At 41.6% G+C, this 13,851-nt stretch overlaps 1 protein-coding gene across 1 annotated transcript in view; it reads left to right on the forward strand.

The window, feature by feature from the left end:
• LOC141918633 (uncharacterized) overlaps positions 1-13,595 on the forward strand; it is a 62,117-nt gene extending 48,522 nt beyond the window's left edge. The window contains exon 4 of the mRNA XM_074813330.1: positions 13,453-13,595. Within this exon, the coding sequence (XP_074669431.1) occupies positions 13,453-13,479 (27 nt within the window). The 3' untranslated portion in view covers positions 13,480-13,595. The remainder of the gene's footprint in view (positions 1-13,452) is intronic.
• Positions 13,596-13,851: the final 256 nt, after the last annotated feature.

Raw genomic sequence — 13,851 nt, forward strand, 5'->3', positions numbered from 1 at the left:
GCAGGAATAACCCAACTGTCTTCCCCAGCATATTTTTTATATGTTATACAGGGCCTTTATCCCCTTCTACAGTGTGTAAAAGTTTTGATTGGGCAGGGCCAGCTTGACTAGCAGATTCCCTAGTGTTGACTAACCAGGTGGCTTTTGCTAAATGTGTATCCCAATGTTTGAAGGTCCCAGCCCCCATTGTTCTCAGTGTAGTCTTTAATTCATTGTATTGTTCAGTTTTCCTGGAGGCTGGTGCATGGTAGGGGATGTGATATACCCACTCAATGCCATGCTTGGCCCAGGTGTCTCTGAGGTTGTTTCACAAATGAGTCCCATTGTCTGACTCAATTATTTCTGGGGTGCCCTGTCACCATAAGACTTCTCTTTCAAGGCCCAGCCATCGTCCTCCATGCCAGAGATGCTTTAACTGCTTGGCTTCCTTGATTGCAGTGCATGTTTCACATTCATGGATAACCTGTCCATGGTTAAATCCACCCATCAATCACAAACCCATCTCTATGTTACATCTCTTCCTGGATTGCCTGGGGTGTTGTGGGCCCACGAAGCCATAAATAATTCACCCTTATGTTGCCAGTCCAGAGGAAGATGGAGGAAGGTATCTGCCTCATAGATTGTCTCTCCAAGGAGAAAAGGTGAAAGTTATAATTATTAATAGTTTCTGAGAGTTGGTTCCCAAATTATGGAGATGACGGCAATGCTGAATACAAATACCAGATTAGTCTCATGATCAGTAATTTTATCTCATCATAAGCCAGTGTGACACAGTACAGCAAAATGATAACCTTAACCCAGCCCCCAGAGGTGATAAACATCACAACAGGGAACATGTAGAGCAAGTCAGGTGTTACATAACACAAGTTGGAGAACAAGCACAACAACTCTGAGAGCAAATAAATCAACATTATGACCAGCAACTATTAAAACTGGTGTAATGAATGCTTATTCAGATTTTCCAAGACAGACCGTGTTTTGACAAGCTGTGCCAAAAGAATGTGTTGTAAACATGAAGACATCTGGTCTCATGTTTGAAAGATATTTAATACAGTGGAATTTATAATCCTGAAAACTCATCATATATGAAAAAATAAATAATTTCTTCCATTGCTTTTCCAGTTAAATAAAAAACTCATCTCTGTCCAAGGAGGTGTGACTGCTTGAGCAAAAAAGAGGAAGAGATAAAACACACCTTGATGAAGTGGGTCTTATAATCTTATGCCCAGTGGCAACTGTGTTATCTAATATAATGCAGGTCTGTGTCTAAGCCATTTTCCTGCAATGCACCTGGGGGTTATTGTATTCTTTCTTTTCTTATGGAAATAAATTGGAACACTGTGTTTGCCTGAGCTGAGTCAAATGTGAGCCAGTGTGCAAGTGCTTCTTAAAAAAGAATAGAATAGATAGATAGAGGGGGATGTTTCAAGCTCGAACAAGTTTCATCTTGTAAACTGTTCTTTCCCATCATTCTCTAACTCAACAGAACCATCCAGTTTTACACTGTTTTGCCAAGCAGAATAAAGTGATAATTATATGTCTTTTCTCTGTTTTGGTGTAAGGCCCAGGTATTTTAGGATCTGAGAGCTGTTATAAAGACAGAAACATCAGTGAAGTTTATAGTGTTTCTTTTTGTGAGTTGTGTAATTTTATTTGCATTGCTGCTTCAGTAAATGTTCTAGTTGAGCAAAGTATGTGTTTACATTTGTAAATAAGGTTAAATGCATTGGGGTATTAAAAATTTAAACCAATATGTTGTAGGAGGTTTACATCAAGACAGACATCTAAAAAGCCAGAATTTGTGGACAGAATTAAAACTAAAACAAAGAAATAAGCCCATTATGCTGGTAATGGTCTGCAGAAGCTCTTGCAGTCATGTTGTTGATAGGTGAAGCCTGGCTAGGTCTGCAGCTAACAAAAGATGGTGGTGTGGTTGGATGGTGAAGTTCCTATCACAAACCCACGAATCTGCCACTTCAAGTTGCCCCCTGTATCCCAGAGGGCAAAAGCATAACCTTGAATGAACTGGTTTCCCACAGTCCTAGGTCAGAGTGGCAGCACAGAGAACAGAGTCTTCTGTAGAGTGTATATGTACATGCCCAAGATCATTCTACCTATATTTGGTGTGAACCAAAGGAAAGCTCTTGTCAGAGTTGCTGTTGCTAGCGTATTTCTCCAAGAGCCCTTTCCTATGTTCAATATATACATTATTCTACTGACTCCTGGATTCCCACTGCAAAGTCACAGTGCTCCCTGCTTAACATTGCAACTCTTTGTATTGTTTAAGTCCTGCATAAACAAGGCTGTGCCTGTTCCTTTCCCCCACACTCCTGTTAGTCCCCTCACAAGATCTATTTTCCCTGTCCTTTTGACTGCTCCTTTCTCTGAGGTGAGGTAGGCTTTGGATTGCTTCTTGCAATGCAAAGGAGCTATTATATGTCAAGCATTTTCTTGACTCTTCCCTTGAGTCTCTGTAAGTGCCGGTTTTTCAAGTGACATCTACAGGCTCAGTGGACTTCAAAGAAGTGGAAAAAGTCTTGGACTTTTTATCACCACATCCACAAAATGGGTGGATGTGTAGAGCTCTCTCCTGCAGCCTTCTCTAAACACCTCCCAGGTACAGCTGTGCAGGTGGTAGTTCCTGAGTCCTCGGATTTTTTTGAGAAGAGTGGAGAATGGCTGCCCTCTTTATTTCTGTGTTTTGCTCTTGCTATGTAGATCTCTTCAGTTTATATCACTGCTTAACTGGTTTTCTGTGACTGTGCAGGTGTTGTTTGCATAAGTCAACCACTGCAGATTAAGAAAAATTGTTTTGCCACAACAGTATTTGTTCTGTGATAAATAATGGACTAAAAGCATTTTTCCTATTTTCACTCATACTCCAGGGCTTTCCTTAGAATATTAATAGAACATTAGCGTAGACCAAAGATAACCCACTCCTCTTAGTGTAGCACCAAGAAAAAATTTAAGGGACTATATTGTCTTGTGTTGAATTCTTTCTTAGACAACAAAATGGGACATGGCATAAGTGTGAGTTAAGAACAGGACTACCAGCACAATAGATCCTCTAACTTCAGAGGGAGATGAGTGTAGAAAACCTGATGTCCTGGTATGGGAACCTGGACAGAATCAGAGGAGACTGAAGGTCTCTGCTCTGCCTAGCTTTTGGCAGAGCATAAACTCTATTGGACTGAAATGTTCCTGCATCTTCTTATTTCTTGCTGCAACAAATGACATTACTGAGTGCCAAAACTGAATCAAGAAGAGTTGAAACAAAACTTTCTGCATTCTTGTTTAGGAATAAATCACAGTCTTTACTCTGATCTTAGTTGACAAAATGTGGAACATGCATCAAGAATCTGTTTCAGAAGGAAACACTTCCTTACAGGATTAAAAAAAAAAAAAAAACAAAAACCAAAAGACCAAAAAACGCAACCAACAAAAAAACCAAATGAAAACAAAACAAAAAACTCACAAAAAACCCAAGCATGACCTGTTCTAAAAACCACCGGGTGCCAGTATTGTCTTATTATGGTGGTATCATTTCACTGCATTTCTCTCCTATATGAATTGTTGCAGTTTGCCCTTAGCAATGACACAAGTCCTTCCAAGTAGTGGTTTGTCCCTTGCATCTGAAAAAGATGGATAATACTGAGCAGGGAGTCCCTTTATGTTTGCTTTACCTGCACATCTGGAGTTGTCAGGAGGTCCCCTTTTTAACCCCACTGTTTCTATGATGTCTTCTTAATAACTGGCATCCAAAAGGACTGCTAATAAATGCTAATGCCTCAGGCACTGCTTCCCCATGCTGTACACCCTGAAAGCGATGCTCCCACTTGGCCGCAAGGATTCCTGCAGCCAGGTAGAACAGGGTGGTCAGAGCATGGGGTGCTATCCTGCCACCTCAGCAGCTAGTTTTCAAGGCAAAGTGCTGGCTGCACCCAGGCTGCCATGAGGTACTTGAGAGGCAGCCTTACGTTACTTGCTGTTGCCTACTGTTTGTTCTCTTCCTCATCTACCACAGTTTTCATATTCAGTGTTTGTACTATATAATGTTACTAAACCTTCTTACAGTTAAACATTGAAGTGGTTTTTTTAGACACATGTGTCAGTGACTATAAAATGGTACCACAGCTGAAGTTCCTGTGACATGAAGTTGGTAACATCTTTTTGACTCTGGCTTGAGAATGATGTTTAAAGGTTGCAGTGATTGTATTCAGTGTTGTATTTTTCCAAATGCTGTCAGTCTTGCCAGGAAAGAGCTCTGCTAGTCTATCAATGTGGGGAGTGGATTCAGTGAGGTGATTCTGTTGTCTCACAGTTTAGCTGGTCTATGTGTCATTCTTTTGGATGCTGTGTCATTGAATTCTTGCCTAACTATGTTGTTAATGTTGAGCACACTGAAGTTTTGGTGAAAACAGCTGAGCTAGGTAATCAAGTCCTATGAACTGCATACCTGCATTTTTAGTTGGTAATTAATTTAATTAGTGGCAGCAAATTTAAGGGATCAATGACAAGTTTTTTGCTTATAGACAGCAAGCAGTAACTTACGCACTCGGTGACTCCAGGAATGTGAGAAAGTTATTTATTAATATTCAAAAGCTCAAATCAATCTGTGTCTAGACCTGACTAAATTTCCCCTTCTTGCCAAAGCTCTAAGGTGCCAGATCTTTTCTGAAGGGCAGTTTAGTATGTAGGCTGTAAATAGATCTAGAACACCCTAAAAACATGGTGTTTAATTAAGATAGGTATTCTCCTGGAGCATCATGCAATGCAATGCAATACACAGTGTGGAGCTTAATTTTGCAAGAAAATTTTATGTTAGAACCACAGCTTTTCCGACTGAAAGTGTAAGTAATTAATTTAGCCCCCTCTTCTGTTGAATTCCTCTGTTTCACAAATATTTGCAGTCTCATTCCTATGTAGAAATTTTTAGTCATAAACTTTCCACTTGTGACTGTTTGCTATTTGGTATGCAGTTATAATCTTATTTCTGGATAAAATTTAAGAAGTCAATTCTTAAGTTATGCCATTACAGAAGAAAGTTCCTACATTTGAAAGGAAATTAGTGAACAGTGAGCAGAGAGACAAATGCATAGTGTAACTCAAGCACACTTAAGGATACATCTGAGTAATAGTGTGCACTTACTGTAAAGGAGTTAATGAAGAAATCTATTGCATTTTTTAAATTTGTGGACAGACTGTATATTCATTACTATATTTTCTGATTCTTTTCTCCCCCTGAAATTCTTTATTCAAATGCATCTGCTACCATGGCTGTGTTAGAGATTTTCCCGTTCATTCACACTGGTAGTCTCCTGTACACAGCTGAAAGGACGGAAGGTGTGTTCGTGGGTATTCCTGCAAGGAAGGTGAACCACAGATGTCTTGAGTGTTTGTACTGAATCACTTCTCTCTCCTTCAGCCATCTCTCAGGTGTAACGTCTTCAGACTCACATTTGTGATAATTCAGATTCTAGTGTTGTAGCAGCCTTGCTGCCCTCATCTTGGAAATCAGATTTGAAGCCGTCTCACCACTTGCCTGTGATCTGCTGCTGGTGGCATGTCACATGGGAGTCTCGTCTTCCCTCACCACTCATAGCAGTTTGCTTTAATCTCCTCCCTAACAGCAGGCCTACGTGCCAAACGTATCTTCAGCAGTGGCTCCCTGCCCAGGGCCCCATATGGCAGAACACTTGCTTTCCAATCTGTGTCCCAGGAGCACCTGCAGGAATAGCACAGCTTCTTTAAGTGATGGTGAGGGGGCCTGGAAATGTGGCTGCATGCTTGGGATGATCAGACTTGCTGGCTGCGATGCTCTTGCCAAGGCACCAGCACTTCCTGTAGAAATGTGCCACCTGCTTCCCACTCTGTCATGCTGTGGCCATGGCACGGGCTGGGGTGTTATGTCAGAGGCATGACAGATAACTCGCCCAGCTGCTGCTGCCCTGTGCTGGGTGGGATGAAGAGGGGAGTCTCTGGGTTCATTTTCAGCTCCTGTCACAGAGCCACCAGGAAAGAGGCAGCAGTGTTGAGTTGTTAGAGAACAGTGATCCCTAATTCCCAGTTATGGGCTCATGCTGAAGTGTATCCAGAGAACATTTAAAATTGAACTTACGGGTGACATTAAAAGCAAGAGAGTAATACTGGCTCAGCAAAGACCTGAAGACCAGTTTTGGAGATGACCTTAAAGAGCCTAATCTCCTATCCACAGGAACTGATGGGAATCTTTAGATCTAGCTGCAGTGGCGGTTGTCCAAATGAAAAAGGATGAGGAGTTGTGAAACAGGGTCAGTGAGGCAGGAAACAAAGATTAAGACTTTTTTTCCCCCTCCTACGTAAATGGAAGAGTAGCAGCCCAAAAATATATTTGCACAAGTCTTAACCGTACTAAAATTCCTTTGGAGATTATGGAAATGTTACTCTTTGCATTCTGACCAGAGAATACCCTGAGGCCTGAAATAGCAATCCTATGACCATCAGGTGAGAAGATAGCAGCAACATGAGTGGCAGAGGAAGGAAATCCGTTCCGATTCCTACAGAAATTCAGTGTTCTGTTTCCAAGCTGGTAAAGTTGGTAATGGGAACAAATTAGGTAAAGAATGTGATCTTGTGTAAAGTGAGCACTGATGCAAATGTTGACCCTTTATGTATTATTGTTGCTAATGACCTAAACTATTTTTTTCCCCTGGAAGATACATTCATTCTATTTAGTGCAAAGGCCATGCCGTTCAGGTTTTAGTATCATTTTATTTGCTAATTTGCTTTATAGAAGTGTGTCAACTGAAAGAAGGAGAAGAACGGTTCCTTTTGTTATCTCATATGGCAAGTGTGCTCAACTTTTTTGTTAGACTTTTCTGTTGGATAAAGTCCCTAATGGACAATCTCTCTTTCCACTTCTCTTACCTCTACCCCTGATATTTGTTATAAATATGAATTGTGCTGTGATCCTGAAACTTCCACAGGCTTGTTGACCTTTCTAAGAGTAGAGGCACTTCTGAAGCTCTATCTAGACCTAACACAACAGCAGATCAATGCAGAGCATTGAATATATGCTCATACATAGTGTTTGCAGCTCTGATGGTCTTCTGTTTTCACTCTATTCAATAGCTTGTTGTTCCAGATGGGTAATATTAGATCGAAGTGTCATGAAAGAATTTTGCTGCTGAAGCATCAGGACTTGCTCTTGAGCCTGTGTTGATCAGAAGAGCAGCTTGCTGGAAAGCAGCTTCTGGACTAGTTCCCCATAAAAATGCTGGTAGTGGGTGAAGGTGTTGTGGCCCCTGTACTGCACAGACAGTAACCTCTTGCACCAAGAACCTAGGAGAGGGAGCCAGTTAGACTGTGAAAATGGGCAAGACTTAGATAAAAAATGAAAGCCTATATGCTTGTAAGTGTCTTTGCCCAGACCTATATCTGAGTGCTGTCAGGAGCTGCAGAGCATACTGGGTGCATTCAAGACATGTATGGAAGAGAGAGAAGCAGATGACATTTAAAAGCTTTGTTGCCCATAACTTTCCTGAACTTGGGCAGGGCCTGCCAGCCTGTGACATGCCACATGTCAAAGAGCAGCATCTCTAAAACTGGAAGCCAGCACCATTTCTGCATAATGCATGGTTGTCTTGTGGAGCTTGTTGCTCTTGTTGCTGAGTCCACTGAAGGTCAGAGCCTGAGAACTGTAACTGCCACTAGCATGTAGTAGTATGGGTAGTACAGCTTTTAAAAGAGTACTAGGGCTTTTTAAAGTATGTTAATGCAAAAAAGGAGAATTGGAGATAACATTGGTCCATTGCTTGATGAGGTTTGTCACCTCACAAATAAGGACATAAACAAAGTGGAGGCATTTAATGCCTTCTTTGCCTCTGTCTTCAACACCAATGATGGGCCGTGGGACCCCTGGAGCCCTGTGTTGGAAGACTGTGACTGGGTAGATGGTAAACTTCCAACCAACTCAAGACTTGCTGCTCTAGCTGGATGCACATAAATCTATGGCCCCATGGGATTCATCCCAGGGTACTGAAAGAGCTGGTCAATGTCATCACAGGACCTCTCTCCATTACTTTTTAATGGTCTTGTGAGTCTGGAGAGGTCCCAGTCTACTGGAAGCTGGCAAATGTTGTCCCAATTTTCAGGAAAGGAATGAAGGAAGACCATGGTAATTACAGGCCTGTCAGTCTCACTTCAGTGCTTGGTAAAATTATAGAGAAGATTTTTCTGGGAATTAATGTAAAACACCTGAGAGATAGTGCAGTCATTGGTCATAGCCAGCCTGGGTTCATGAGGGGAAAGTCCTGCTTAACTAACTTAATTTCCTTTTATGACAAGGTCACCCATCTAGTTGACCAAAGGAAGACAGTAGATTTGGTGTTTTGGGATTGTAACTAAGCTTTTCATACTGTCTCTCACAGTGTCCTTCTGGATAAAACGTCCAGCACACAGCTAGACAAGTCCATAATGTGTTGGGTGAGCAATTGACTGACAGGTCGGACACAAAGATCTAAAGTAAATGGGGTTACATCCGCCTGGCAGCCAGTCACCAGGGGGGTTCTCCAGCACTCAATTTTAGTGTCAGTGCTCCTTAATGTTTTTATAAATTGTCTGGACACAGGAATCAAATGTACATTAAGTAAGTTTGCCAACAATATAAACTAGGACGAGCTGTGGACTCCCTTGAGGGTAGTGAGGCCTTGCAGAGAGATCTGGATAGATGAGAGAGCTGGGCAATCACCAACTGTATGAAATTTAAGAACAGCAAGTGCCAGATTCTCTACCTGGGACAGAGCAATCATGGTTGTACATACAAATTGAGGGACGAGAGGCTGGAAATCAGCCCTGTGGAAAGAGATCTGGGGGTCTGGGTTGGTGGCAAGTTGAATATGAGTCAGCAGTGCACCCTGGCAGCCACAAGGACCAAGCGTGTCCTGGGGTGCTGGAAGCACAGCACAAGTAGCTGTTTGAGGGTGGTGATTTTCCCACTCTACATTGCACTGGTGTGGCTCCACCTCAAGTCCCGTGTGCAGTTTTGGGCGCCTCAATATCAGAAGGATATCAAACTGTTAGAGTGTGTCCAGAGGAGGGCAACCAAGATGGTGAAAGGCGTCAAAGGCAAGATTTACGAGGAGCAGCTCAGGTCACTTGGTTTGTTCAGCTTGGAGAAGAGAAGACTGAGGGGTGACCTTATCACAGTGTACAACTTCCTCAAGGGGGGCAGCAGAGACGGAGCTGCTGATCTCTCTCTGGTGACCAGTGATAGGACACGAGGAAATGGGTGAAGCTGCGTCAGGGGAAGTTCAGATTGGACATTGGAAAAAGGAAAGGTTCTTCAATGAGAGGGTGGTCAGTCACTGGAACAGAGTCCCCAGGGAAGTGGTCATGGTACCAAGCCTGTCAGAGTTTGAGAAGTGTCTGGATGATGCTCTTAGTCATATCGTTTAGTTTTAGGTAGCCCTACAGGGAGCAGGGAGTTGGACTCGATGATCCTTATGGGTGCCTTCCAACTTGAGATATTCTATGATTCTAGGTACATGATGACAAGGATTAAAAATTCATCTCCTGGATCTGCACAGCAGTGTATGCTGTGGTTGACTTCTGCCTTGACCTCTGCAGTTTGACTCTTAGACCAAACTTGTAAATTGGTCTTTAGAAGGAAACCAAATTGGTTTCTGCTGTCCCCTTAGAAAATAAATTATTTTACAAGGCTTAAAACGTGCTTTATGCCACTTTAATTCCTCTCATCAGATATGGAGGAACTACTGTGAGACACATGCCATAAGTTGTAGATATGTGTTTACATACATATTCCTCTCTGTGTCTTCTGGAATCTGTGTTAAACGGCAGCTTTGGTTCTTTGGGCCTCTGACTATTCAACACTGCAAGTATTCTACACTGAACTGTCTGGATAATTTACTAATCCCAAATTACTCAAACCTGAGCTGTTTGCACTTTCAGATTGAAAAGTGTGTCTTGAAAGGATTTTCCTTTTGTCTTATAAAACTCACAGACTGTTATGATTGCAGAATCAAAAATTCTTGCTAAAACCTATTTGTTCTTCAGGCTGCTTCATTTTCTGCAAATATCTACTTCCATTGACAACAGCTCATACAGCCAGTATGAGTTATTCTGTCAGTAATTCACAGGCTCTGGGAATGTCTCATAGTTACACGAACTTTAATTTCTTTTCTTCTCTGCAATTTATGGTTTATAATTTCCTGTTTTCCTGGTAGTTCCAAAATATATCCTTGAGGTTTGCTTTCAAATGATAAAAAAGTAAGACATTCAGACTTAGAAACTTGCAGTTAATTTGCTTTCTGGCACCTAAAGGCCAAAGAGCAACAGGACTTCACTGGGAAACCATATGGGAAAACTCTTGGCTTGCCTCATTACCTCTTTCTCAGTAATCCCTGCATTTGCAGTGAATCAAGACTCCGAAAAGTATTCGTAGCTTACTGCATATTTGGGCCAATATGTTGGGAAGGAAATTGTTCCATTGTTATACCCATGGCACAATTCATGTGACTTGAGCATCGATGAAGTTTCCTCTGTGTTCTTCCTTGGTGGACCACAGATTTGGAAGACTGCTCTAATTGACATCTTGGTGCAATGCTATGAGATAAACTCCAAGCTTAAACTTTGTTCAGGGAACAAGGTGGAGTTAGGAAGCCCAGTTCAGGATGTTGGAGAAGACAGAAGAGCTGAACCTGTTCCGAGAGGGAAGTGCCTTTAGAATCATTGAGTCATAAAATGGATTGGGTAGGAAGGGACCTTTAAGATCATCTAGTCCAACCCCCTGCCATGGGCAGCGACACCTTCCACTAGACTAGGTTGCTCAAAGTCCCATCCAACCTGGCCTTGAATACTTCCAGGGAGGGGGGGCTGCCACAACCTCTCTGGGCAACCTGTTCCAGTGTCTCACCACCCTCATAGTGAAGAACGTCTTCCTGACATCTAATTTAAATCTACCCTCTTTCAGTTTAAAGCCATTACCCCTTGTTCTGTCACTACACGCCCTTGTAAAATGTCCCTTTTGGCTTTCCTGTAGCCCCCTTTAAGTACTGGAAGGCCACTATAAGGTCTCCCCAGAGCCTTCTCTTCTCCAGGCTGAACAACCCCAACTCTTCCAGCCTGTCCTCATAAGGGAGGTGCTCCAGTCCCCTGCTCATCTTCATGGCCTCCTCTGGACTTGCTCCAACAAGTCCCCAGCCATAGCACAGCAATAGTTTGAGAACCTGATAAAAGGAGAAAATACTAAGCCCTATCTGTGTTAAAAATCAGAAATCCATATGCCACATTGTCTCCTTGGCAAGAGAAGAAAGTTAACTTTTATAGAATGGAGGCCTTAGTGCTAAGGTAAGCTTTCTTACTGAAAGTCTGGTGGGTTTGTCCAGGCTCTAATACTATTCCTTCAGACAAACGTAATTTTTCTGTCCTCAACAGACTAACAACTGTAACTGCAAATGGAGCTGTGGAAGATACGTTGAGGGAGTTTCTCTTGGCTCCCACTGATTTTGCTGTTGAAACCAGGTTGTTAGGACAGGAAGAGAAGATGCTTTGAATACCAAGGCTATAGCAGCTAAACATCTGTGTGTATGGAGACTGCTTAGGACTAGACACCCAGAGTGAGAAGGACTGTTGGAAAATAATATTTAAAATATTTAAAATTCATTATGAGAGTAACACCCTTAAAAAAAAATTCAAGAAAAATAAAATTATATAACTCCCTCCAACAAAGTAGCATGTGGACCAGCAGTTCAGCAGGTTCAGAAAACCACTACATATTTATGAAACTAAAGTGAATTAGCTCCATAACATACATTTTAAATGTGATTATCAAATGTTATGACTCATCAGGTAAGCCAACAACTAGCTGACAGCATTAGAAAGAATCTTTCATAACAGACTAAATGCCTACCACTACGCACAGCAAAAAACATTGAATGTTCCTAGAAGATCATGCTGGATCAGGTGCAGAAATCATTTATGGATAAAGGGGTACCAGAGACATAGACAACTCTCAGTGATCATTAGACCTATCACTCACTCAAATGCTGCTTGTTAATTCTACTGACAAAAATGTTCTTTTAGCCAGTGGATGAACTTCTAAATTAACAGAAGTCAGGTAGCTTACAATGAACAAAGACTAAGTTCACGAATACGAGAGAGGCAAAATTAATATTCTAAGTTTTGGAGTGGAGATACTAGGGCCAGAGACAGGGCTTTGCATTGAAAATGTCTGCAAGGTTTCTTGTGATGATCTGGGTTTGGATGGATGACACCACCAGGATAACTTTTACTAGATAAGAAATTGCTTCTTTGTGGTCTGCTTTCCTTAAGGCATGAAAAGTACTGATAAATGTGTGGAAGAAGGCTTGGATGGATGACATAGTACATTACATTTGCAACCCATAGACCTGTCATCAGTTTATCTTGGACTCATGAAGACCTTCCCACCTCTTACAGTATGGGACATATGCATCCTATTTTGCATGAACTGCTAGCACTTTATATCTTTGGCAATTGTATGAAAACCTGGTCTCTTTTTAGGGAAAATAGAGTCTAGAGAATGAGTAAAGAATTTTATTACAGCTGATGGCCTAGAGCAATGACTTGCAGAAACCATAGACTCAAACAGACTTATTAAGCAGAAATCATTCTGCTTAATGAGTTTTGTGTTGAATGGGAGTCAAATACAATGCAGTGGTTCTTGTTACTTGTGCTGATGATTACTGAGAGAAATACTTTCAATGAACACCATGCAAGATGAGTTCAAAAGAATACAACAAAGGCTTGTGAGGTGAGATTGAGAGAATTATCCTGTTTAATTTTATTAAAACTTACTGTCTGGATACTTATTCTGCTGCCACAGTGCTTATCAGCCGATTTTCTTTTATCCTGTGTTATTATGTCCGACTCAATATGTGATGGAGTCCCCTGTAGGTGATTCTCCCTATAACAAGTAATTTTTGGATGTCACTTCTTGACCTTTGTGATCTTCTCACCTGCTTTTTGCCTTCCTGCTTTCTGAACATGAGAGGCAAACCATGTTTAACTCACAAGCATGTGAGAATTCAGGGTTTCTTCTAGCTCAGCTGGGGAGTGATGGAGCACAGGACAACAAGACATTTTTCCATTGTTCCGTTGTCTGCTTAGTTTTTCTGTCTTGCACCGATGTGCAGTGAGGCTGGGAGGAAATACGCTTTGTGAGACAAAGGGATATTCCAAATGTGAAAAAAGCAGGCAGGCTTATAAATGGACAATAAGCAGTGGTGCAATGTTGAGTTAAAGGATCAGAGGTAACAAGGAACTCACAGTAACTTGCATTGAACTAATAATTTTCAGTCTGTTCACCAATCCATGTAGTCATGGTTCAGCCAACTGTTTAAGATGTTGCTTAATTTTAAATTTCTGAAAAGTTTCTCTGATTCTTATGCTTAAAATTAATTTTTTCTCTCTTAGGACACCATAAGCTGGAAGTTCCACTAGAAAAGCTAAGTGGTATTATTTTCCTACAGGTACAAATTTTTGGCTGACAACTGAAAAACTGCCTTGTCTTTCCTTCCCTCATTGTTCCATGCTTGGGAACTGGGATGAAGAGTTTCACATGAAGGAGTTGAATGGGTGGTAAGACTGGACCCAATGTTCCTTGGAGATTAGCAGGGGAGGGATGTATAAATTAATACCCTTACTCAGTGGAAAAAACTGTAATACTCTGACATTCTTTAAGCAACTGTCTGTGAAATAGTGCAGTACAGGCCTGGTCCATCCATGTCCTCTTGAGGGTATGTGGAGCCTGAGCTGTTTCTCTGCATAAAGCAGATGGATCAGCACCATCCTGCCTTTAAAGTGGAGAGGGAG

Source organism: Strix aluco, chromosome Z (genome assembly GCF_031877795.1).
Source record: "Strix aluco isolate bStrAlu1 chromosome Z, bStrAlu1.hap1, whole genome shotgun sequence".
In the NCBI taxonomy this organism is placed as follows: domain Eukaryota; kingdom Metazoa; phylum Chordata; class Aves; order Strigiformes; family Strigidae; genus Strix; species Strix aluco.